The 25289-nt window shown below is 47.1% G+C and overlaps 1 protein-coding gene across 1 annotated transcript; it reads left to right on the forward strand.

The window, feature by feature from the left end:
- LOC139048478 (uncharacterized) lies at window positions 1–21765 on the forward strand. Its single transcript, XM_070522885.1, has 10 exons — window positions 1–131; window positions 1452–1498; window positions 2225–2263; window positions 9833–9871; window positions 10995–11091; window positions 14338–14459; window positions 14946–14993; window positions 16263–16298; window positions 18800–18962; window positions 21626–21765. Exons 1-10 carry the CDS (start codon window positions 59–61, stop codon window positions 21655–21657), a joined length of 696 nt encoding a protein of 231 aa, XP_070378986.1. The 5' UTR covers window positions 1–58; the 3' UTR covers window positions 21658–21765.
- The last annotated feature ends 3524 nt before the right edge of the window (window positions 21766–25289 follow it).

Consider the following 25289-nt stretch of genomic DNA (forward strand, 5'->3'; position numbering starts at 1 on the left):
CGAGCTTAGCGATTAGTGACGCTGCAGTTTGGCTGATCGTTCGAACAAGGAATCAACCATGAGCTCCACCGCCATTCTGACCGTCGTTCTGCTCGTGGCTGTCACAACATCGGGAGTCTCAGCGTCAGCGGGTGAGTACTGTCAGAATTGGGGGCTCAATCCCATCGCTCGTAACCCGTTGTCAAGATTGGAGTCCGGCCTGAATTCGAAGGTAGCTGGCCCTTGCCGTCGTCCAACTTATCCACGCTGAGGACGTTGATGAAGGGAAGGACTGCTTCTCATCGAGAACGAGGAATACGGGTTTATTTACAGTATTTACATGCAGTTCATCAGTCTAGCATGACTGCGAGAGAAAGTATGTCAGTCTAACATGACTGCTTGAGAGAGTGTCTCAGTCTAACATGACTGCTTAAGAAAGTGTGTCGAGCATCCGCACAACAGCGGTTTATAAACACTCGGTCCTCCCTTGATTCCAAGGGGGCGGAAACGTTCGTCCAGTCATTGTAAATACGCTGCCTCTCTCCGGGAAGGCTTACACACACACACGCGCACACACACACACACAGGTTCACGGTCCGGTCCGGAACTGACGTCACACGAATTTAGTAGAATTTGGAGCTGACCCTCGCAGCGCGGCCGGATAGCCATTGTCTTGCGTCTTGGTCGGCGCGTGGTAAGGAGCATCAGTAGACGTTCCCGTGGCCACACTCCCCCGCTCACGGCCGATCCGGGTAGGTGGTGTCGTGTTGCGCACAAAGCCTGCTTCGTCGAACTCATTCAGTCACAACGGCGACGAGGCTAGAGCGTAACGGTGGCGTTCCTGGAAAGTTGACGCCGCCGTCGTCGCAACTGGCTGACAACACTTGCACCTTAGCTGGGCCGTTCTTAACAGTACGCACTCGACGATGGGCGGACTTGATTTCTTGTACCGACCCTCTTACGCCAGTGTTTTTCAAGCAGCAGAGAGTCTTTGAGGCAGTCCCGTTAAACATAACCCTCACGAATCTACGCGAATCTGATCAAATTGCATACATCTAAAGAATCGAAGCTGCATGCGAGACAATTCCCTCAAATTTCTGAAGCGCTAGGGGTTCTCTGTTTAGCCACTTCACGAAATCTGCCCAAGATTTAGCAAACGCTCCACTGTATGTGATGTGATTGCCACGCTATATCCGAGTATTTTTCAAACGTTTCACTATATCTGAGCTCCATATACCCGTCTCCTCTAGGCTATACGTCCGACGCATGTGCCACCTTTTTTCCGTCGGCTTCACTCCCTACAATACGTCTTTGTCCCCCGGATACCGACTATACCGTGGTTTAATGTCAATAAATGCATTTTGCGCCGTTTTCTAAAGAGAAAGGAACAAAAAAGTTTACTTCTAAGAAAACCGCTGGCCATTGTCGCGGGCCGTCTTAATTGTTCTTTCTGTGCTTTTGTGCTTTTGCAGCCTCGTGTGTCAACATTACTCTCAACAATATTCTGGGCATCGGCAACGTGAGTCCTCTCTTGACACTGCAATAGAACATTCTGCTAGCGTTCTCTTGGACACAGTTTATACACACTGATACGGCCCTGAAGCCTGTCATTAAGAAGAAAGGTCACATAGTACTTTCCGTATTCAAATGATTGTGAAACGCTGAAATCCCCTAATTTAGCAACCAACGAGCCCATCTTCAACAGAATGTATTGAAAGCGAAGTGTACACGCCGGGTGTTTATACAAAGACTTTCAGTAATATTTATAGATAGCCGTTTCCCCAGAAAAGGATGGTTCTTTCAGAAACGTGCTGTCAATGGTGGCGACCATGTGGTGACGGCTGGTGTGAATATACACTATAAACTTTTAAAATTCATTGCTTAAAAGCTGACTTACCACGAATCACAAGCTATCCCCTCTGTCGGCGGCGCTGTCTCCGGCATGTCTCCCAAAGAACCATCCTTTTACTTTAGCACGGTTATCTTTAAATATTAATTAAACGCTTCATCGAAACACCCCGTATACTGGCTGTTGCTATCGAATACCAACATCTTCACCAGAATTGACAGCATGAAAATCGAAATATGAGAAATATATGACCTACGTTTACACCTATGTAACTGGATGACCATGGTATGTCATATATACTAATGTTTCAATTCGTGGTCCTGGAGTACACTCGAAATTTATGTAGCCTCTAAAGTGAAGCAACGCTTGCTTTTCCGTCTCTCTCTTTTTTTTCAGTGTGTTGGCGATTCCACAAACTTCTGCGGCAGTGGCAATGTTAGTATGATATTCTTCCTTTTCTTTCTTTTTGCTCATGCAAACGCTATGGTTTTCATTCATACGTCATTCGCAGGTTGCTCACTATTCTTCATCTGAATGCAGTGTGACGTAACGAACACCAGGACATGGAGCACCTGTATTAATTTAGCTAATTTCGTTGGATTAGTTGAGAATTACTCAACTTTAGTCAACTCAACTTTAGGATTAGTCAAATTACTCACGCGACGAATGACGGTGCGCAATAACAAGAATAAGAGAAATGCCCTTGAGCAGAGTAGACTGCACACACTATGCAGCAAATAAATGCAGGTTCTCGATTTCCTGAAGCTCTGCTTGTCTTAGAAGCATCGAGTAGAGTTCGTAAATTTCAGATGAACAAACCACGCACGGGGTTCAGAGAGCTTACAAACGAGGAGGAACCGGTGCATGAACAAGTCTTCAGCAGATCTCAGCCATCCCGCTGGCTCCGAAACCACTTTATGCGACACAACTGTGGCCTATAGAAGTTGACACGGTCCTCTCCCCGAGAACAACTTCTTTGGAACTCACGCATGATTTTCCTCATCCACTGCATCAGTGCCAGCTATGGACTCCAAAATATACCGTAAACGGGGTAACGCCCTTGAGGTTGTTTTCTGTCCAGACCCACAACCTTACATTCATAAGGGTGTAGGGGTGCGAATTATACACCAATTTGCACCATTAGCTGTGTAAATTACACCTTAAGCTTAGATATACAGAAAGTAAAGCTAGTAGGCAAGGATTCCTACTAAAATAGGGTAAGGCATGCAGACATGGACACGAGAGAAGAGAACCAGACAACACAAACGCCAGCGTTTGTGTTGTGCGGCTCTCTTCTCATGTGTCTACGCCTTAAGTTCTTTCACGATGTACACCTTCAGCGTGTAAATTGGTTTACAGTGTGTGCAAGAATTGTCTGAAAAGTATTCGGTCGCGAACTGCATTAACAACGCTACCTGGAAGGCTCTTCCAAATTTTATCCTTCGAAGGCGAATCTGATGCATCGGACATTTCCATCTGTCGGAGCAGACGTCGAAAACGTAGGGTAATATTTCAACGGCTGGTTGGACTGTTGGCGAAGTTGGTTGCACGGTAAATATTGTTACGGTGAAGTGAAGGAAGACGTTGAATTGGACTAGAGAAAGACGAAGTCTGGCGGTTGCCTGAACGCCATATCCATCATTTGTAAATATAAGTTATTTTACACTCGTGGGCCTGCTTTCTTCCCGCAACATTTTGGTGGAAGGTGCGGGGTACCACCACGGAACTTCGCAGCGGACGTCATCTACCTGCTGCCACAATGGCAAATCAACCGACACAAGCGACAACGCCTCGGCAGCCCGTGCCCACGGTCATCCTCACTCACCCACGGGACCCGGAAACATTTTGTGGCACGGACAACGTCGACGTCGAGGACTGGCTTACGATGTACGAGCGAGTGTGCGACAACAACAGGTGGGATCCTACAATGATGCTTGCAAACGTAATATTTTATCTGAAGGGAACTGCGAAGCAATGGTATGACACACATGAAGCTGACCTAACGAGCTGGGATGTTTGCAAAGAAAAAATGCGAGACCTGTTCGGCAGACCTGTCGGTCGTCAGCTGGCAGCTAAAAAAGAACTTGCGTGCCGCGCTCAGACGTCCACAGAATCCTATGTCGTGTACATACAGGATGTGCTGGCCCTCTGTCGCAAGGCTGATGACAACATGACCGAGGCAGACAAGATTGGCCATATATTGAAAGGTATTGCAGACGATGCCTTCAATCTCTTGATGTGTAAGGATTGTGCCACTGTGGATGCAATTATTAAGGAGTGCCGGCGCTTCGAACAAGCGAAGGGCCGCCGCGTCACTCAAACTTTCGACCGGTTGCCCAATACCGCCGCGACATCTTCTTGCGAAGACCCGCCGCGGTTCGTTCAGCCCGCAGGACCGGAAGAAATAACGCGCATCGTTCGCCGTGAGCTTGAGGCCATGGCCCCGGCTCCCGTTCGTTCAGACTGTCGGGAAAGCGTACCCGCTATCTCCCTTATACAAGCGGTCGTTCGGGAAGAAATAGCAAGTTTGGGCATTCCATCTCTCTGCTCAGTCCGCCATACCAACACCTACCAAATTTCTCCGACCGCTCGCTCCCGGACGCAAAGCTTTCCACCACTCCGTCGCAACCCAGCTGAATGGCGCACAGCGGATGATAAACCCATCTGTTTTAATTGTTCCGGTATTGGACACATCGCCCGTCATTGCCGCAACCACTGGTCGTCGCCTCCTCGGTGGTCGTCTCCGAGTCACTACAGCCAAGTACCCGACAATCGCACTTTCTCGCCCTATACGCCGACTAGGAACATCAACGCCGACAGTGCTCCACCAAGATCCAGCCGATCCCCGTCTCCGCAAGGTCGTAGGTCCCGTTCGCCTCTCGTTCACCGCTCTTCGTCCCCTTCTGCAACCGGTCGCTTCGCTTCGGGAAACTAGGCGGTGCAGCTCCCGGAGGTGAAGCTGCAACTCCGACCCGGCCCACAAATCCTCTATTGACCCTGCCTACATGTGGAAACCTGCTGGACATTGAAGTCGATGGCGTTCCTGTTAGATCTCTCGTTGATACAGGAGCGCAGCTCTCAGTTATGAGCGCTGCTCTCCGCCGCCGGCTCAAAAAGGTTCTGACCCCCGCCGTACCGTGCACCGTGCGAGTCGCCGATGGGAGTACGTCACCTGTCCTTGGAATGTGCACAGCACGTGTGACCATTGGGGGCCATTATACCGTTGTTCTATTTATCGTCCTTGAACACTGCCCACACGACCTAATTCTCGGCCTCGACTTCCTTTCGAAACACTCTGCCCAAATTGACTGCTCCGCAGGTGTTGTACAGTTGGACCTGCCGCTTCCTGCCGACGCAACCACTTGTGCTCCACACCGCTTATGTGCTGCTGAATTTGCAAGGCTGTCTCCACAGGCTGCTACAAATGTCCTGCTGACGCCCTGTCCTCCCGTACCTGATGGCGAGTACGTCCTGTCGCCGCTTACTGACCTGGTTTTGTCGCGTAATATTGCCCTACCGAGCACCTTAATTCGGATCCGCGAAAACTGCGCTCGCGTGCCCATCCTCAATTTTGGGTTCTCGTCACATGTTTTGCCACACGGTATCGCCATAGCGCATATCACTCCTTTGGAAGAATTTCAGATTTCTTTTTTGACCTCTGAATCCTTCCTCAGTACGAACGGACCTTTGTCATCCCCTCCTTCGTACTCGACGCCTGCGGACGATGTTTCTAAGATGATCGCCCCCGACCTTCCTTCCGAGCAAACAACAGCTCTTCGTCATCTCCTGTCATCTTATCGGGACATCTTTGATTTGGACGACCGTCCACTTGGCCAGACATCTGTTGTCACGCATCGCATCAACACCGGTGACGCCAGCCCCATTCATAGGCGGCCATATCGTGTCTCGGCAACAGAAAGGGCCATCATACAGAAAGAAGTAGACAGGATGATGGACAAGGACATCATTGAACCCTCCAGTAGCCCGTGGGCATCACCGGTTGTCTTAGTAAAGAAAAAAGATAACTCGTGGCGCTTCTGCGTTGACTACCGTCACCTCAACCGGATAACAAAGAAGGATGTTTATCCCTTGCCTCGCATTGATGACGCTCTTGACTGCCTTCACGGATCCCAATACTTTTCATCAATTGACCTCCGCTCCGGCTATTGGCAGATTAGCGTCGATGAGATGGACCGCGAGAAAACCGCCTTTGTCACACCGGACGGTCTGTACCAATTTAAAGTCATGCCCTTTGGATTATGCAATGCGCCAGCTACATTCGAGCGCATGATGGACTCTCTCTTGCGCGGCTTGAAGTGGTCTACATGCCTGTGTTACCTCGACGATGTGATTGTGTTTTCGCCGAACTTTGAGAGCCACCTGCGGCGCCTCACAACCATACTCTCCGTGTTTCGCAGGGCTGGCCTTCAGCTAAACTCCTCCAAGTGCCATTTCGGTCGCCGTGAAATTAACATGCTTGGTCATCTCGTCAACGCCGCCGGAATCCAACCTGATCCACAGAAAGTTCACGCCGTGCGAAATTTTCCTGTACCTTGTTCAACGAACGATGTCCGTAGTTTTCTGGGCTTATGCTCTTATTTTCGGCGATTTGTGAAAAATTTTGCGGACATCGCTCACCCTCTCACTGACCTTCTTAAGAAAGACGCCTCTTTCTCTTGGGGACCGCTACAGGAGAAAGCCTTCTCTACCCTGATTGAGCGGCTTACCACTTCCCCGATTCTCTCCCACTTTGACCCTTCTGCGCCCACTGAAGTACGAACTGACGCGAGTGGTCATGGCATCGGCGCTGTCCTCGCTCAGCGTCAACAGGGCCAAGACCGTGTCATCGCTTACGCTAGCCGCCGCCTTTCCACGCCCGAGCGAAATTACTCCATTACTGAGAGAGAATGTCTCGCGCTCGTATGGGCGGTCGCGAAATTTCGCCCGTACCTTTTCGGTCGGAGCTTCTGCGTTGTCACCGACCATCACGCCCTCTGCTGGCTCTCCTCTTTGAAGGACCCAACTGGACGACTTGCACGTTGGGCATTGCGCCTACAAGAATATACATTTTCTATTATATATAAGTCAGGACGCCTGCATAAAGACGCTGACTGCCTGTCCCGCAATCCCGTGGATCAACCGGACGATACCGATGCAGACTCGGACATCAGTATTCTGTCCCTCTCCGGCTTCCTCCACATTGGTGACGAGCAGCGCAAGGATCCTGTTCTTCGAACACTTATGGAACGCCTAAGCTCCTCGCCCAATGACCCGTCCCTTCGGATGTTCACCTTGCGCGATGGAACTTTATACCGTCGTAGCGTTCGTCCTGACGGCCCGGAGCTCCTCCTAGTCGTCCCCAAGCACCTTCGACTCACCGTGCTCCAGCAACTTCATGACGCTCCTACTGCTGGACATCTGGGCGTCACTCGTACTTACGACCACCTGCGGCGCCGCTTCTTCTGGCCTGGCATTTATCGCTCTGTGCGCCGTTATGTCGCTTCTTGCGACCTGTGTCAGCGCCGGAAGACGCCTGCTATGCCTCCCGCTGGTTTGCTTCAACCCATTGATATACCTACAGAGCCCTTCTTCCGTGTGGGCCTCGACCTCCTTGGTCCGTTTCCAATTTCCATCAAAGGAAACAAATGGATTGCTGTAGCAACCGATTATGCCACTAGATATGCCATCGCACGAGCCCTGCCAACCAGCTGCGCTACAGATGTCGCCGACTTCTTACTAAAAGACGTCATCCTGCACCACGGCGCCCCTCGCCAGTTGCTGACGGATCGCGGCCGCTACTTTCTATCGAAGGTCGTTGATGATCTGCTCCGCTCCTGTTCTACAGAACATCGGATTGCTACCGCGTACCACCCTCAAACGAACGGCCTCACCGAGCGACTCAACCGCACACTCACTGAAATGCTCGCCATGTACGTTTCCAACGATCACCGCGACTGGGACGTCGCTTTACCATACGTCACTTTCGCATACAACTCGTCCCGTCACGACACTGCCGGATTTTCACCATTTTTCCTTTTGTACGGCCGCGACCCCACCTTGCCTTTTGACACGTTGCTACCTTCCGCAGTACAGTCACCCAGCACTGCTTACGCTCGCGATGCTATTGACTTAGCCGCCCAGGCCCGAGATGTCGCCCGTCATCGCCTCACAGTCTCGCAAGCTTCTCAAAAGCGACGCTACGACCTTCGGCACCGAGACCACCATTTTTCACCTGGTTCCCTTGTCCTTCTCTGGACGCCTTCACGTCGTGTCGGCTTGTCGGAAAAATTACTGTCCCGTTTTTCTGGTCCGTACCAGATCTTACGCCAACTGTCCGACGTGACCTACGAGATCGCCCCACTCGGTCAGCCTTCCGTGCCTCCCAACTTAACCAGTGATGTTGTTCACGTCACCAGGCTCAAGCCCTATGTCCCCCCAATAAGTGAGGCTGTTTAACTTGCACCGGGACGGAGCTCCCCCACCGGGAGGGTGATGTTACGGTGAAGTGAAGGAAGACGTTGAATTGGACTAGAGAAAGACGAAGTCTGGCGGTTGCCTGAACGCCATATCCATCATTTGTAAATATAAGTTATTTTACACTCGTGGGCCTGCTTTCTTCCCGCAACAATATGTAACTCATATCTGAGGTTTTTTAGCGCACGAAAAGGGACGAAAGACAGTGGCAAGCGCTGTGTCCGCGTCTTGCCACTGTCTTTCGTCCCTTTTCGTGCGCTAAAAAACCTCAGTTGTGGAATACCAACACGCCCTAACCTACGCTCTTTCAAGTAACTCATATGTTTAGTAAGCATATGCATGCTCATTGCACCACTTGAGTTTGTGCCGTTTTCGAATGCGTTTCCCCTCCATCGGTGCCCATTCTGTTAATCTAGTAACGTATTGCCAGCGCACGGCCGGTATCATGCCAGAGACCTTCTGTTCTGAACGGAAGTGATGTATACAGGATTCAGCGGCATACCGGAGGGAGCCAACGCAAACGGTAGTTAAGGTGAAAAGTCAGACATTTCGAGACAGCAAACTGGACACGCACGGTGCAGTTCGAGGCGAGCTATGATGTTTCGTCAAACGGAAAAGTTTGATAATCACAATTTCTTTATTTCACGACAATTCCAAGAGCAGCGTCTGGCTGGTCGAAGCGAGATCAGCTTGTCTGGGAACTCGGAGCCACAAGAGAGAACTCGCTGACGGCGACGGTCCGGGCACGCAGAGTTCAGAAAAAATTGGCAGTGGTTTAGCTCGGCTCTGCCAGGATATACGCAGCGAAAGCTAAGGCATAGCCTGGTTAGCCTTGGTTAATCTTGATTGCAAGTCCAGGTTAGCCTGCTTGTCTAGCTACGTTGCGGCGTTTAGCCAGTCGTTCGGCGCGCTGTTCGTCTGTTTCCTGGGCGATTCGTTTCCTCTTCATCTCGTTCAGTTGTCGATTCCAGGCCTCTTCCGGCTTATCAGAATTGTCGCTGTCCATACTGCCGCCTCAGCTGTGGTTGCGGCGCACGCGAGCTCTCCTTTTCAATCCTCCGACATGTTATCAGGCATGCGACGCAGCTGGCGAAGCGAGTGGAGGCGAACGCAACGACGAGGAACGCGCTGTGACGAGGAACGCGGCGTGGCGTCATGTGCCTCCTCCGAGCACGGCCACGGTGAAATCACGAGTTCGCGGCCAGTAAAGCTTTCGCTTTAAACCCTAGGAAATATATTGAGCATCTATTGTGAAAATACCGCCAGTTCTTCCAGGGAACTGAATCTGGACGGGGTTCACTGTCCCAAGACATCGGGCTTCAAAGACAGCAAGGGAAACGTGGGTGGGTGGTGGTGTATACTTCCCACATTCGTCAAGACTTAGGCAGGAATGAAATATATTTTTTGTATTCTCCACTGCTCAGTTGCGGCGTTTCCGCAATAAATTTGTCTTATACTTACGATGTCAAAAACGCTGAACATGCGTAAATACGGTTCTCAATATCTTGTTGCCGTGTTTTTGCGTTTCAGACAAGTTCTACGACCCAAGGCATCACGACGATAACAAGAGTAAGTTCTACAACTACGCTACTTGTTACTGAGACTTTGCTATGTTTTTGCTGTTTTTGCTATAGGCGTGAAACGTCAAGGAACTAAAGCACAGCTATGACTATGACGTCATGCGTAAATCTCAGTGCACAAACTTTGGCGACCGTTAATATATTTTTAACGCTGCCGCATTGCGCTGTTTTGGCTAGTCTTCGTCTACTGAGACTGACATTAAGTACGACCGCCACTTATAGCGAGCTCTAATTATACAACAGCGGACAACGCCTTTCCGAACTCGAACATCAATCACAGTTCAGCATTTCCCATAGAGAGGCACTGCTTTCAGATGTTAAAAGCCTACGAAGTCAGTCAGTCAGTCAGTCGGTCGGTCGGTCGGTAGGTCGGCCGGTCGGTCGGTCGGTCGGTCGGTCGGTCGGTCGGTCGGTCGGTCGGTCGGTCGGTCGGTCGGTCGGTCGGTCGGTCGGTCGGTCGGTCGGTCGGTCGGTCGGTCGGTCGGTCGGTCGGTCGGTCGGTCGGTCGGTCGGTCGGTCGGTCGGGTCGGGTCGGGTCAGTTAGTCAGTCAGTCAGTAGACTTACTAGACAAAGTATAGTAGAGACATCACCTTAAATTTTATCACAACTTTCGACATTCGCCCTTAATCCATACCCGCGATCCCCAATAACGAATTATTTCGCTGATTTCCATGTCCTCGCACCCACCATGGTTGCTCAGTGGCTATGGTGTTGGGCTACAGAGCACGAGGTCGCGGGATCAAATCCCGGCCACGGCGGCCGCATTTCGATGGGGGCGAAATGCGAGAACACCCGCGTACTTAAACTTAGGTGCACGTTAAAGAACCCCAGGTAGTAGAAATTTCCGGAGTCCCCCACTAAAGCGTGCCTCATAATCAGAAAGTGGTTTCGGCACGTAAAACCCCATAATTTAATTTTAATTTCCATGTCGTCGCAGCAGAGGTGGACGTTTTTATTATTATTATTGAAGGTACCCCTGTGGAACTATGTTTCAAGTGCGGAAAGGTACAGAGAACAGTAACAGCAAGGTTTTGTGGGTGGTACTCATTGCCAAATTTTTAGGTTGTCGCAGGTTATAGTGCCTATGATACTGACAGTGTCTACTATGCAGTGTGCCATCCAAGGCATCGTCAGGAGTGGTTCGCCTCAAGGAATCATCAGTGCCCTGTTGCCCCTGCTTATGATACCGACGAGTCGTCAAATTCCGAGTAAGCTTGGGCCAGACTTGCAACTCAGTCCTCCCGTGAAGTCATTTCAAGGATAGAGTTCACTACAAAAGGACAGTGTAGAAGAATATCTGACAATTTAATGTCCGGGGAACTGAAAGAATGGCGCTTCGGCCAGCAGGAATGGTTGGATTTGGCTAAACTTTGTCTTTATGGCTTCAAACGACTTTGTGACTTTGTTAAATTCCTCATTTCTAACGAAATATTGTGTTTGTTAAAGTTGCGACGAACTTAGCAATGATTACGCATGCCGGCAGTGACTGAATTTCATTTCGTTTGTTTTATTTCCTTAAAGACCCCCTTTCGGGGTATTACATAAGAGGTGGGGTAACATATAAAGGATAATCACGTCTTGCATATGCGTCGTATCCAAGGTATTCATAATTTTGTATGCTTACTAACTTCAGGAAAATAAATCGGAACAACACGAGAACAGTTGGAGCCATAAGAACGAAGATTAGACAAACCCGTATGGTAACCATCATTACCAAGGTAGATGAACATTCGCTGCGCCAGAGCTTTCTCTAGTAATTTTTGTAGGAAACTGTGATTTCAAGATTGAGTTGTCATGTGATTGCCATCCTGCCTTATCGGGTCACTACGTCATACGTAAAATCACTCGGCCAAGCTATACAAATTGTATACTAGTATATCTGAAAGATCTGGGTAATCTATATGCATGATTGCAACAAACAATTCAGAGCCTTAGCCGACAAAATGTAGGAGTAGGGTTGAAGAATCATATATAGAACACAAAAGTAATCTTCAATATATCGACAAGAAAAAGAGAATCCATAATTTGCACTCAGCTTCTAGAGTCTGTACAAGAGTACACTTATCATGGCTGATTACTCGCCAAAAAAAAAGAACATGTTCATGAGAAGAAATGAAGTGGGGCGGGACACGTAATTGGTATTGTGGATAACTGGCGACCCATTAGAGTTACAAAATCAGCCCCAAGGGAAGAGAAGCGCATCAAGAACTGCAGCGAATTAAGTGGTGTGATGAAGTGCGGGCACATGATGGGGTCCGCTGACGCAAAGCAGGGGCAGCTGGAGATCGCAAAGGGACGCGAGGGATTCGCAAGGCAAAGGGCTTTGTCTTCGTCAGGAAAGAATACCCCTTGTTGAAACGGCTCCAGTCTAGGGCGTACCTTTTTGGCACAGTGTCAATCAATTCAAGAATTCGCAACAACATCACTGTGTTATCTTCTTGTTTGGCTACATAAAAGGACATCCCTTTTGCACTTTCTTGTACCATCATCAGCCTAGTTATGTTCACAACAAGACGAAGACCTCTCCCAGCGATCTTCAACAGACCCTGTCTTGCGCCAGATGACCCCATCTGGTGCCCGCAAATTTCCTCAATTTGTCAGCGCATCTAATCTGCTTCTAACTCTGACTGTGCTTTCCATTGCTGTGGTATCTGTTCCGAGCTTTCAGCTCGATAACCTGTTAAGCTCTTTTGTGATGGATGCTTCTTTTTTTAACACCATTGCTGCTGTGTAGGGTAGCCAACAGGACACTTTTTTGGTCAGCTTCCCTACTTGCTGCCTTTTTTTTTATATCATACCTCCATCTCCTTCCCATAAATTACACAAATTCTTCAACTTTACAAATTCCTTGTATCTCTTGGGTATGTCAGAAATAGACGCGTGAAGCTTGAAAGGAACTGTTAACAGCTGACGCTGTAAAAAGAAAAGCCACACACAGATTCGCAAATGTTTGCTAGTTCGAGCAAATCATACTTCGAAGACAGCGGCTCTGTATACGGGAAACCTCGTACCCTTCGGAAGTCTGACATGGGCCTGCTTTGCAACTCTGTTTTTTTTTATTCACATCAGTTCTTGGTCCTCCTGCATCCAAGGAACATCAACGGGTGCAGGACTAAAGTGGCTTATGGCCCCTGACTAGGGCATTCGCCCTTACAAAAGACGTTCTAGGCTCCGTAGCCGTGACAGCATGAAGACTACTCAGACAATACACGAACGCATACAACGCGAAAAGCAACAAAAAGTACTAGCTCTTCAACAACAAATAATACATAAAAAATGCAACCTTTCATACATAAATAACACGCTACGTACAAGCTGTAAGATCAACCTAAACCAAAAGCTTACAAGCGTGAATATGGCAAATACAATTAGTATATAATGCACCATATATCGCAAGCTAGCTATCTAACAGAAAAGAAAAAAAATTACTTGTTTAAAAGCACGTAACGATGGGGACAACCTAATATTTAACGGTAGGTTACTTTAAAACGATAATGCTGCAAGACATGCAGTGCTTTTTTTGTAATTAGTTTGAATCATCAGTAAAACAAAACTATTATGATCAGCGGATCCAGTATGATTAGTAATAACGAGAGATGACTTGTAGAAAATATTTGCAGCAAAGAGGTCAAGTGCCTTGACCAAGGTTATCAAAAGATTGTAATTTACGAGGTTAATTTACGAGCTCAACACCATAGTACGTGTTCACGAAGAAGCCCAAAAGCATAACTACGGAATGGGTTGAGACTCAATCAGCTTGTTTTCGTGAAGGTTGTAGTAGAGTGAAAATCGTTAAACAAGTATCCCCCATGTTATTATACAGTAATTATGTGGCTTTGAATAAATGCGTAGTAGAGTGTAAACAAAGTCGATGTATTAAAATACTATCAAAACCTTCAGTAATATTCCAATGCCAGAGACTAAGGTATACGTTTTAGATTACCGATATGACTTGCGTACTCTAAGTTCGAGCTCAATATTACCCCCGGAAATTAGCATTTGGAAACAGCCGGAGCAATGTGGTGGTTCAAATTATTTGATGGAGTCGATCATGGGGATTTCGACTGGAATGAAACAACACGAATGGCGTTTCAGAAGGGTTAATATCAAGAGAGTTACGTCGGCACCAGTTTAAATGTTCTTTAAATCTTTGTTTAATTTCTGAGCCAAAGAATGGATAGTCGGTAGCAATGATTGTGGTGTCGTCTGCACAAGAGAAAGCTTCACTTTCAGTAAGGCAGTAAGGGAAGTCACGTATATAAAGTAAGAATAATAGAGGGCCATGTATCGAATCTTGAGGGCTCCTTTGTTGATTGCAACTATGTCAGAGAGCGTTGGATTATTGTAGACGGCTTGTTGTGTGTTAGACAAATGGCTTTTAATGTTTTTAATGTAAATTATTATCTGTACGACACCTTCCTTTGCCTTTCCTTCTTTTTTTTCTTTTTTGACAGACATGTCATCTGGCCTAAACATTCCTTTTCTGGGCGGGATGAACATGGGTTCCCTCATCAGGAACGACTCCTGCAATGGCTCCATCAACATCGGCCTGCCTGCCATGGGTAACATTGGCAACGTAGGTATCGGCAAGATACGCACGGTGGTCACCTTTAGACGTAAAGTGGCTCTAAACAGAGGGACACATTGCATAACCTTAAAACTGCTCTGAAATTCTTTCAACATAGCTGAGAAAACGGAGGGCAAACGTTGCTTTCCACACTTATACGCTCTCAAACGGAGTGCAGACGACAAAGATTTTGACACCACGGGTTACGCCACGCAATAGCGTGTTTGCCCATACGCGCACGCGCTGTAAAAAAAAAAAGAAAGTTTTGGCATATAAACGGCCACAGCTGGCATATTATTCTGACACAAATGCTGAACTGAGTCGTACTAAGAATTTATAGCAAAATTTTTCATAGGTATCAGCTACAGTTCTAGCCTTCCTTCGATGGTCCCTCAAGAAGACCAAGTGCATGAGTGCTTGTGTGTGTCAGAATAAATAGGTAAAGTTAAAATATCGTTCGCGCGAACTTTTCTCTCTTGCTTATGATATTTCCAGTGCTCTGGAGACGTGTTGATGATGTGCACGGCTGGATCACCTACCACGGTAAGCTGACGAGCTCGTTCTATATGGATCACGTGTCGTGACGAAATTTTAGCTTTACTCAAGCAGTGCTCAAGCAGTCAGGCAAGGGGGACGGGGCCTCGCTATGCAAGCGAGCTCTTAGCAAGATATGTCCGAACTTGTTCCGATCAACGTTAGTTACAGCGAGGCAATGCAAATAAAATGAATTGGTAGTGCAGGTAATTTGGCGAACTAGCGTACGTGTATCGTTGCAGCAGCACGATGAGTCCACAACACAGAAAGTGAAGACATTAACACACAACACTGAGTGCTGTCGCTTTTTTATTTTCTTATTTTTTTAAACTGTCGTGTTCCCTGGGCGCTGCTACAACGATAACAGCATTTGCTCATTGAAAAAAAAAACTGAAACAAAAGAACATAGAAGGTCAAAGTGGAACTTCATATTTGTGTCTCGTGCCGAAACATACACGCAGCTGATTCTATTGCATGGAAACCGTGGATTCTGTTCCATACTCATGGCTCGTGGGTATCGGTTGCCCGTGTGCATTAGAAAAGAAGTCTGCAAATTAAGTGTAACACTCCGTTGCCGAGCGCTGGCTACCCGGCAGACTGGATGTTGCTGCAGCCATGACGTCATGATGACTCAACGTGGGCACATAAGAGGTGGCGTCGCCCCTCGCTCCCCCTACACCCCTTCATTCTCTTTGCCGTGTCACTTCTTTGTTGCATAACGAGCCTCTGTCCTTCATTAAATAACGTAATCTCATTCGTAAAAAAGCAAAAAAAACTACAAATGTAGCGCAGTGTTGAAGGCACAAAGTACCCCCACGTGCCCCATGTCGATGGCGAGTTTAAAACATTTTAGCCACAACCAACAGCTACATTTACTTGGACTGAAGAGCGGCTGATTGGGCGATTGGAGGTTTTCCATATTACCTAAAACCGCGTCACTCACACAGCCCAAACAGCGTTTCGGTAGTCCCGTTTCGGTAGCGCTGTTTTTAAGTAACACACTTACGTTTCCAATAACACGCCTTACGTTGTTGATGCTACGTGTTTCCGAGTTTACTCGAAGATCGGTTCGTTGCGTGTTGAGGCTATTGCGTAATCGTCGGCTACTGTGGGAGTTCCACCAGATTTGCAAATGACCATTCATGGGCTGCCCGCACGTGCGAGATATACCTTGTGCGGCATTCAACACAAATCAGCGCTCACGTCACTTATTTTGTTGTTTGTTAGTATACTACAACTTACAGTGTACGTATTCATGCGAAACGGTTTCTCTTGCAGACAAACATGATGGCGTCTGAGTTCCAAGTCCTTGCTGTAAGTGAACCGGTTTTCAATTGCACCCCTTCAGACTGCTCTCAAAGCTCAAAGCCTCCTATGCCGGCTCACAACGCAATTGTTGTTGTTTGCAAGGGATAAAGCGTATTTGCTGTTCATGCATCAACTTTGTGTTTACGCGAAATCAATTAGTGAAAAATAACTTTTTTCTTACTCCCTCGAATGAATTTACGGCTTCATGCCGTAAGTTCGGAGTAAACAGCTACCCCAGAATGCAAAAAAAAATTTTTTTGAAAGTCACGCAGATTCAACGTAACGTTGGAATATAAATGCCGCGAACGTGTTTGATTTAGCAAGCTAGCAGCAGTAGCCGATGGCGCGATCCTCGTCACCTGCAGTTGTTAGCTGTTTATGCCACGAAGGACGAAAGCGATGTCCGACGATTTCCGAAAGAATGATGTTAAGAAGAGGTGTACGCACAGAGAAGTCCGAAACTAGTCTAATTACATATTAGTCTACATACTCCTTGTGTCTCAGTAGCCCATATCCTTTCTCGGGCCCTGATCAAGAATAGGCACACATCCGGTGGCAGAAGCTGTCTTCTCGACAACGCAGCAGAAGCCAGAATCGGCAAAGTAGGGGGAAGGGTCAAGAGATAGCTTCGTTTAAAAAAAGAAGTGAGAGAAGGTTGTTATTTTTTTGTCAGCAATCTTAAGAGAAAGCTGTAGCTCGGCCCCTACGCCGATGCCGCCTATTGAAATACACGTAAAACGCAGAAACGCTTTTCTGAAACAACCACTGGGTCGATGTTAATGTAATTTGTTGCACTTGAAGTAGGAAGGTAAACTTTTCTGTCTATTGGAAGCGGAATTTTGATTTAAGGTCAGACGTGTTTAAAAGCAGTTTTCAAATATCGGTAAGTTTTAAAAAATATTCGGAGGACACCTAAGCTTAGCATTTATGAGTGGAACACGATAGCATTCGAAGATCCCCGACTGCTTCTCATGCTTCCCGGCAACTGCAGCTTACGTAACCGTTATGTTCTCCTGGAAGCGCTGTCGGTGAACGCTATGCACGAAGGCGAGATTTCTGGTTCCTTTCTTCCCCCCCCCCCCTCCAGCGGGCGCTACCGCTGCCGCGGATGTGCGTAAGCGAGCGCCATCTGGTTGGGATTGCAAGGAACCGAGCGAAGCACGTCACTCCTACTAAGAATAGGGGTTTGTGTTTGAGTTTCCGTGAAACAGAATTAAGTTTGTCCTATATTCAAATTACAGTCCGACGCTGTCATGTATGTAGGTCGTGTGAAAGTCGCACTTTACGAATTATCTGACGGATTTTAGTTGCAGAGGTTCAATTAGTTCAGTAAGGACTCTGCTTCACGTGCAGGGCCCGCGTGAATCGATATGCACGATTCGGGATCATTTTTTTGCACACGGACATCGCCACCGGCACCGACGGTGTCACCAACGCCGGATTTTCTGGCACACGGGGCCTTAACGCTCTCGCGTTAATAGATGCGTTAGTAGCTCTGCACTAAGACATCGCACGTCAATTTATATAATAATAATATTTGGGGTTTTACGTGCCAAAACCACTTTCTGATTATGAGGCACGCCGTAGTGGAGGACTCCGGAAATTTTGACCACCTGGGGTTCTTTAACGTGCACCTAAATCTAAGCACACGGGTGTTTTCGCATTTCGCCCCCATCGAAATGCGGCCGCCGTGGCCGGGATTCGATCCCGCGACCTCGTGCTCAGCAGCCCAACGTCAATTTATATCTTACGAGCATTTGTTACATTGTTTGGAAGCGTTTCGTAAAGGTTTTACTCACACATAAGTGCTCTACTCGAGAGCCATGTATAATACATCAATCTTGTCCACTTTAGATGTACTAATAGATGCAATTTACAAAATTGTGATATCTTTTTTCTTGCGGAGTTACAGACATGTAAACTTGATATTTTCGTTTTCAGAAAAATTTACAATTTTTAACAATGTTTAATATTAATTGACTGCCTAAATAAAACATTCGCCACCAACAGTCATTAGATATTAACTTTGTCATCCAAGTGTAACAAACCTCACTGAATTCGGCACCGCGATTGCCAAAAAAACGATTTTTGCTTTCCCGTCTGTTTAAGTTGGAACCCCCGAGCTAAAGCTCTCTCTAAATTTCTCTGCAATTACATATTGCAGAGAAATGTATGCATTCCCCATCGATTCGATGCTTGTTTAACGAATAAAGCGCCACATTTCCTATTAGTGACAATAGCATAAAACGTTCTGGCAGGGAAAAAAGAGGGAGAAAGAGAGGGAAAAAAGAGAGAGGGTACAAGGGTCTAAGCAGACAGCATAAAGCGAGGAAAAGAGAGAGAGAGAGACAGAATCACGGGGGAAGATTCTATTAAAGCCGCATGCACGAGAAGTCACGCTCGATAAATGCAAAATAACCAGCATTGCCCAAGAACGACGAAATCCTCAATCACTGTTGCAGTCACGAATGCGATGTTGACCATTTCGCCCCCTTCGTGCGCCCCAGTGCCTCCTGCGTCAACTTCCCGGGAGCCAGCTCAACACTGTGTTCCAGGGCATCGGCTGCCTTCTGCTGCAAGCCGTGAACACAGCTGCACAGGGCAACATAGCGCTTCAAGTGGTTCTGGTGGGCATTCGGTCGACGTTCCTCTCGACGCTCGGCATTCAGTGTGAGTCTGCTCTGTCGAAACAGTAGCAAAACCTAGAGCCTTGGTCTTGGCCGGCTCTTCTGCGCGCAACTAATGTTTTCTTTTTTTTTGCTTTTTATTTCATTGCTGAATTTATCGCCTAAACCTCATACCAATGAGACCCAGTTCGTGTGCGCGCGCGTGTGTGTGTGTGTGTGTGCTTCTTTGAGTATCTTATCTAAAGGCGCGTGAGTTTGAGTGCCTGTCGTAATCGAATTCAAGTTCAAGTTGAAGTTCGGTTTATTGCAATATCAACGTCTACAGGCAGTGATATTGCGGACAGCGGACAAAAAGCCTCAAGATAGGGCTTAACTGCGTCCACTGACCATCTGCTTGATAGCAGTGATAATGAAGATTGCACACAAGAGTGCCAAATCAAAGAACACAAGAGATAATAAAGATACACACTTAGAATCGTAGGAGAAAAAGCAATATCATTGTTACGAGAAGGCACATCTAAACAAACAGCCAACAAATATATACAAAAGTAACATGTGTAGAAATAGTAAACACATAAGAAATACAAGAGGGCGGTGTTAATTACCGCGTTAAATTACTGTCTTTAACGCCCGAATTCAGCATGCTGAAATGTGAGACACAGCATTCGGGATGAACTTGGGCCACCCGGAGTTGCTTTGCATGAATCTGAATCTAAGTACACAAAACTGCGCATTTATGCATTCAGCTCCCATCGCAATGTGGTCGCGGCGGCCGTGATTCGAACCAGCGACCTCGTTTTGAGTAACAGAACGTCGTGGCCACTGAGACAGCAGGGTGAATGTCTCTCGTAAACACCACTGTTGCGTTCCGGCGTTAAAACCCAGATATCAATCAATCAATCAATCAATCAATCAATCAATCAATCAATCAATCATGACGTGGCCTTTCTGTGTGTATTCCTAATGGCCCAATCGACTCGTCGCTTTCGAGCACACTGGCACGCTCTCGATCGCGGCGTGGTTTGCCTTCGGCTGGAGGGAAATTCGGCGCTCGGAACCCCTTCGCCGGCTTCGTTGGGAGCGCCACCCACCAGCTCAGAGTACTCGGAGGCGCTCTAACCTTCGAGCTAGGAATACGACCGACATGCGACAGAATCTAGATCACGTGGCTCCTCGAATGCTCTGCGTGAGCTGCTGAACGTTCGGCTGGAGTAGGCTTCCTCTGGCTCCAGTCTCGAGAGAAAGCTTTCCCCATCCATCGGTGAACAAAGATGGAGCAGCGGCAGGAAGCAGTCGAACGTGCGATAAGGCTGCGAAGGTGTCAGTCCGCCCACTATAGTCTATATCCCAGCACAGTCCCACTCGAAGACATAGTTCGCGTAATCTATTTGATTTTGTTTTCCGCTAAAAGATGGTGCACACCTACAGTGTGTAATTGGCCTAGATTCTGGTAAAATCAGAAAGAAAAAAGTATTATCCCTGTCTTTACGGCAAAGCAAATATTTAGGTAAGATATGAAAGGAACCGGAAGATAACACAATGTACCGAATCTTAGCAATGAAACCGCCCTGAAACGTGTAAGTTCACTGATGGCTTAGCGAACATCATATGAAATTTGCCGGCGGACTGCCACGAGAAAAATAATGTCACGAATAAAAACGTTCAGCCCAGTCCCAACAAAACGGAGTTTCGAAAATATTCTGTAAGAGGAAGCTTTAGCTCGGGCGCAGCTCCGATGCCGCCTATTCAAATACATGAAAAACGCAGAAATGTTTTTATGACATGATCCCTGGGCCTATTTCATTGAAATTTGTTGCATTTCACAAAAAAAAGTTTAAAAAAAGCGGAAGCCCGGAGCTTACAACTCTGTCCCTCTGCATCAAAAATTATGTCGTCGTACAGTAAATTGCATCTATTAGAGCATCTCTAGCGGACAAATTTGATATATAAATATAGTGCTTACGTGAATTTTTTACGATGTTTACCAGAATTCAGTGAAAGGCATACTCACCCAACAGTAAGCTGCAGAGTCGTGTATAAAATAATTATTTTATCCGCTTTAGATGCACTATTCGATGTAATTTACAGAATTGTTGCATCATTTTTCTTTGCCGAGTTACCGAGCTGTAAACTTCATAGTTTCGTTTTCTGCAAGTGTGCGATTTCCGATGTTTCTAAAAAAATTGACGGCCTAAAAAAAATTATTTTTCAACAGTCACTATGGTTCTACATAATTTTTTTTTATTACAACAAAACCTCATCAAAATTGATGCAATGATTGCCGAGAAAAACGATTTCTCCTTTGTCACGTATTCAGATAGGAGCTAAGGCTTCCTCTTGATACAAAAAAATTACGACGAAATAGCACTGACCGTTCTTCTCAGCGTCACCACACCATTGACGCAGAGGGAGAGGGTGACATTTGTTGTGGCTGTTGATCATGATCATGATAATGAGCGCTTCAGAAACTGTGACCGTCTTACCCACTAGGTTATATCAGCTAAGAATCGGACAGTGTTACGAAAGCCCAACGAAGGGAAACCGCGTTCAAGGGTGGCTGCTTTTTTTTCGCAATAAATGCGAAGAAGAATGTCGTCTAGCTCTTGCGTGAACGTTTGCGTTACAGCACGTTCAGCAGAAACTTTGACACCTAAGCCAACTAACTAGCACATGACGGGACGATGATTTGCTGCCTTCTGCTTCCAGGCCCCACGCTTCCGAGCCTGCCCATTGGCTGAAGACAGGCTCCAGAAACAACGATCAACCCACGACAGGACACGCACGACGATCACGGGAAATGAAGCACCTTTTCTTTCTTAGTAATAAAAATTCAACATCTTTCTCAATTTTTTTTATTTATTCAGCAGTCATAAGTACGCAACTACCTATACAATACCGCCGAGTACACTCGCATCATTCCGTAGCGTTCTTTTTCGACGCAGTGGCCACGAGCATAGGTGGCTCCGAGTAGCCATGACGATAGGGATCGTCTGGAAGCTGTCTGCTATTCCTTTCGGAACTGGGCAGTCTCCGGATATACGAAAAAAATCAGTTTTGTTCGGCATATTAATACATCTTTAGTGCGTACACGTCACTTTTGCGTGGTTAGTGTTCGCAGAATTGTGACGTCACGTGACAGGCAGGCGAAGTAGGACCGGCCCTAAAAAGTATGATCAATAATAGTGGAGGGCTAATGGCAACAAAAGCGTAGAATCGGAAACACTTGCTTTTACAATTTTTGTTCAGTCTCTTCGCGAGATCATGTCATTCATTCATTGCGTTCAAGTCAATTTCAGATGGAAATGACTTGAACGCATTTTTATGTCCAACGTGCACAAGAACACATTTCCACCCGTAAGAGGAATTTCCCTTTTATCGTCTCCTTCTCACGCTCGTGAACACGGTGTTACGTGCAGAGGAAACTGCTGCATTCCTTCCCTTTCTTTCTCTGGGTATGTATGGTGTTTAGGCTTACATGACCAATGCTAACAACGAGAATACTATGATTGATCGAGTCGAAAGCTTGACTGAAGGCAATGAAGACTGATCCAAGGAACTTTCCCTCGTCAATTGTGTTTCTGATGTTTTCAGTAAGTGCACCCAACGCGAGATTAGTGGAAAGCCCCATGGTGAAATCGAAACCGATGTGGCGATAGTAGTTTAAATGCTTTCTAAAGACGGGTGCAAAATAACCTTTCAACAACCTTTCTGAAGCAAGGAATAATAGCGATGGGCCTATAATTATTGATGGCTGATCTATCACGTCTCTTAAAAATAGGTATTACCTTGCTTTTCTTTAGTTCAGAAGACAAAATATAGTGCTGAAAGATTAAACTGACAATATGAGCAACGATAGGAGTGATGACATTGACAATGCCTTTTATTTGCATAGCGAGTATGTTGTCAAGTCGAGCGCCAGTTGTTTTAAGATTCAAGATCCTATCGCTAACATCAGTGGGACTGCTTGGGTAAAGATAAAAAGATTGCAAAGAACGACGACTGTCACTAGAGTAAGAGTGCCCAGATTGTGTTGCGAGACAAGAAAAATATTGGCTGAAGGCATTTGCAATGGTATCAGAAGTGCGAAAGGTGTTTCCATCATAAGAGATTTCAGTAATACCAGTTACAGAGCTAGTTTTATTTAGAAATTAATTTAGTATACGCCACTGCTTTCCTGTATTCTGACCGGCTTGTATTACTTGTTCCTAGTAATACCGTTTCGCTTTTCTTAATAGTAGGGTTAACGTATTGGTACATTTTTTGCATCACAGATTAAAAGGCTTTTTCTTCGATTTTCTTTACTGGTTGTCTCTTTTTATGCGAAGCATATTACGAGAGCTCAACCCAGCTCCTCAGGCGCGGCGGTGTCGCCTTGAATACCACGTGACACTATGACGTCACGACAGAAAAGAAACGGGGCTCCAACTAGCGCCGTCGCTCGCGGCGTCGCCCCCCGCATCGGACGCGGTGAGCGTCGAGCAACGCAGCGTTCGGCGCGACAACGAAATGTGCGCCTGAGCAAGCGCCGCACGCCTGAGCCGACGCCGACGACACAGGCTTTTCTGCGACACGAGCTCCTTAACGCTGTCGCGTTAAAATAAAGGCTAGTATGCTTCGCATCCTGGGCTTAACCTTAGCTAAGCCACAGCCATTTTTTTTTTCGTAAACAAGCAAGAAGATCTGGAGTTAGCCATGGGTTTAGGGGAGATGAACGCTTTCTTAGGCACAAAACATTAGAGGTTGAAGAAGTTATAGCATCAGATATGAGTGTACTAAGTGTTCTAAAAGAATACTAGTGCACTACTTAGAAAAATATCAAATGTATTGCAAGATTACTAGTTTATCCTAGTACACTATAACATAACAGTTGCTGCATCGGTTGCCGCTACCCGACGATATTATGGTATGGCTATAGTGAAGGGCCCCCTCACCATAGTCTGTTCCGTTAGGGACAGGTGCAACAGAAGTGCCGCTGTCCTCGGATTCCAGCTAAGCAGCATTGCCTTGACTGCTACTCAATCTCAATATTTGATTAGGTTTCTTTGTCTACTTCGGGTGCTTTGAGCCCATCTATCGTCTTAAGCCGACCCAGTGGCCCAAGTTGTCTACCAGCTTACGCCCCTAGGTATGTGCTCGCGGTGATGATGGCGCCGTGGTCATTCTGTCATCGTCATTCTAGCTTCGTCACCTTCCCTTCCTTATGCAGTCTTCGTCAAGTCTTACGCGCCGACCCAGTTGTCTAACAGCTTGGGCCAATAAGTATCTTCTCGCGGTTTTGATAACGTCGTGGTCCTTTCACTCTCGCCATTACAGCTTCGTCGTGGCTTTCGTCACGTCGACGTCAAACTGTTCACGCCCGCACAATGAACCAACCTAATGTCCGTACCTCTAGGCGAGGGGGGTAGGGTCTTGTGGTTGTGGTGCATCCGTCTTGACTGCATTGTGGCCATTCCATCGTCGTCATAAAACCCCCCTGACGTCGCCGTCGTAACATCATCGTCGTCATAGTCACGATACATTCGGTGTCATACCTTTGTAGCATACAGTCGTGGTTGTTCCATCGTCATCACGCCATAATCGTCACTCCAGCTTCGTCATCCCATTATTCTCGTGTCGTCGTCGCCACGCCCCCGTCGTCATACAGTCGACATGCATTCCTTGCCATACTGTCATCGTAATGCCATCGTAGTCATTCCATTGTTGCAATTCCAGCTTCATCACCCCGAGTCTCGCCATGCTTTGAAGAACCAAGTTGCGCACTTGGTTCTTCAAAGCAATGCACCAACTAGCCCTCCAAGAAGTTCGCGTCATTCTGTCGTCATAACGCCTTTTACGCCGATTAAGTGAACAAGCTAGTGTCTGATAGCCTGGTCAACTAGTTGTTTGCTTGTGGCGATTCCATCATGGCCGTCGCATCTTCGCCACTCCAGCTTCGTCATCCGACTACCGTCAGGCCGTCTTTGTCACACTGTCGTCGTCATACAGCCGTCGTGCATTCGTTGTCACAGCATCGTCACTATGACGTCATGGCCGTTCTCTCTCCGCCATTCCATCATCGCCACACCAGTTTTGTCATCAAGTTGTCGTCTTGCCGTTGTCAAGACATCGCGGTAGTCATGCACGTGCTGCCTTACTACCGTCATGATGCCATCATGGTCATTCCATCGACATCACTCTAGCTTTGTCATCAGAGTCTCGTCATGTCGTTATCATCATGTCGTGGTCTCTACACAGTCACCATCACGTTATTGTCATATTCTTGTCATCTTATTGGCCTTACACCTTTGTCGTGCCATCATCGTAAATGCGCCATCGTCACATTCATCGTCGTGGATTCGTTGTGATAACTGCCGTCGTGGTCACTCCCCAA

Source organism: Dermacentor albipictus, chromosome 8 (assembly GCF_038994185.2).
Source record: "Dermacentor albipictus isolate Rhodes 1998 colony chromosome 8, USDA_Dalb.pri_finalv2, whole genome shotgun sequence".
Classification (NCBI taxonomy): domain Eukaryota; kingdom Metazoa; phylum Arthropoda; class Arachnida; order Ixodida; family Ixodidae; genus Dermacentor; species Dermacentor albipictus.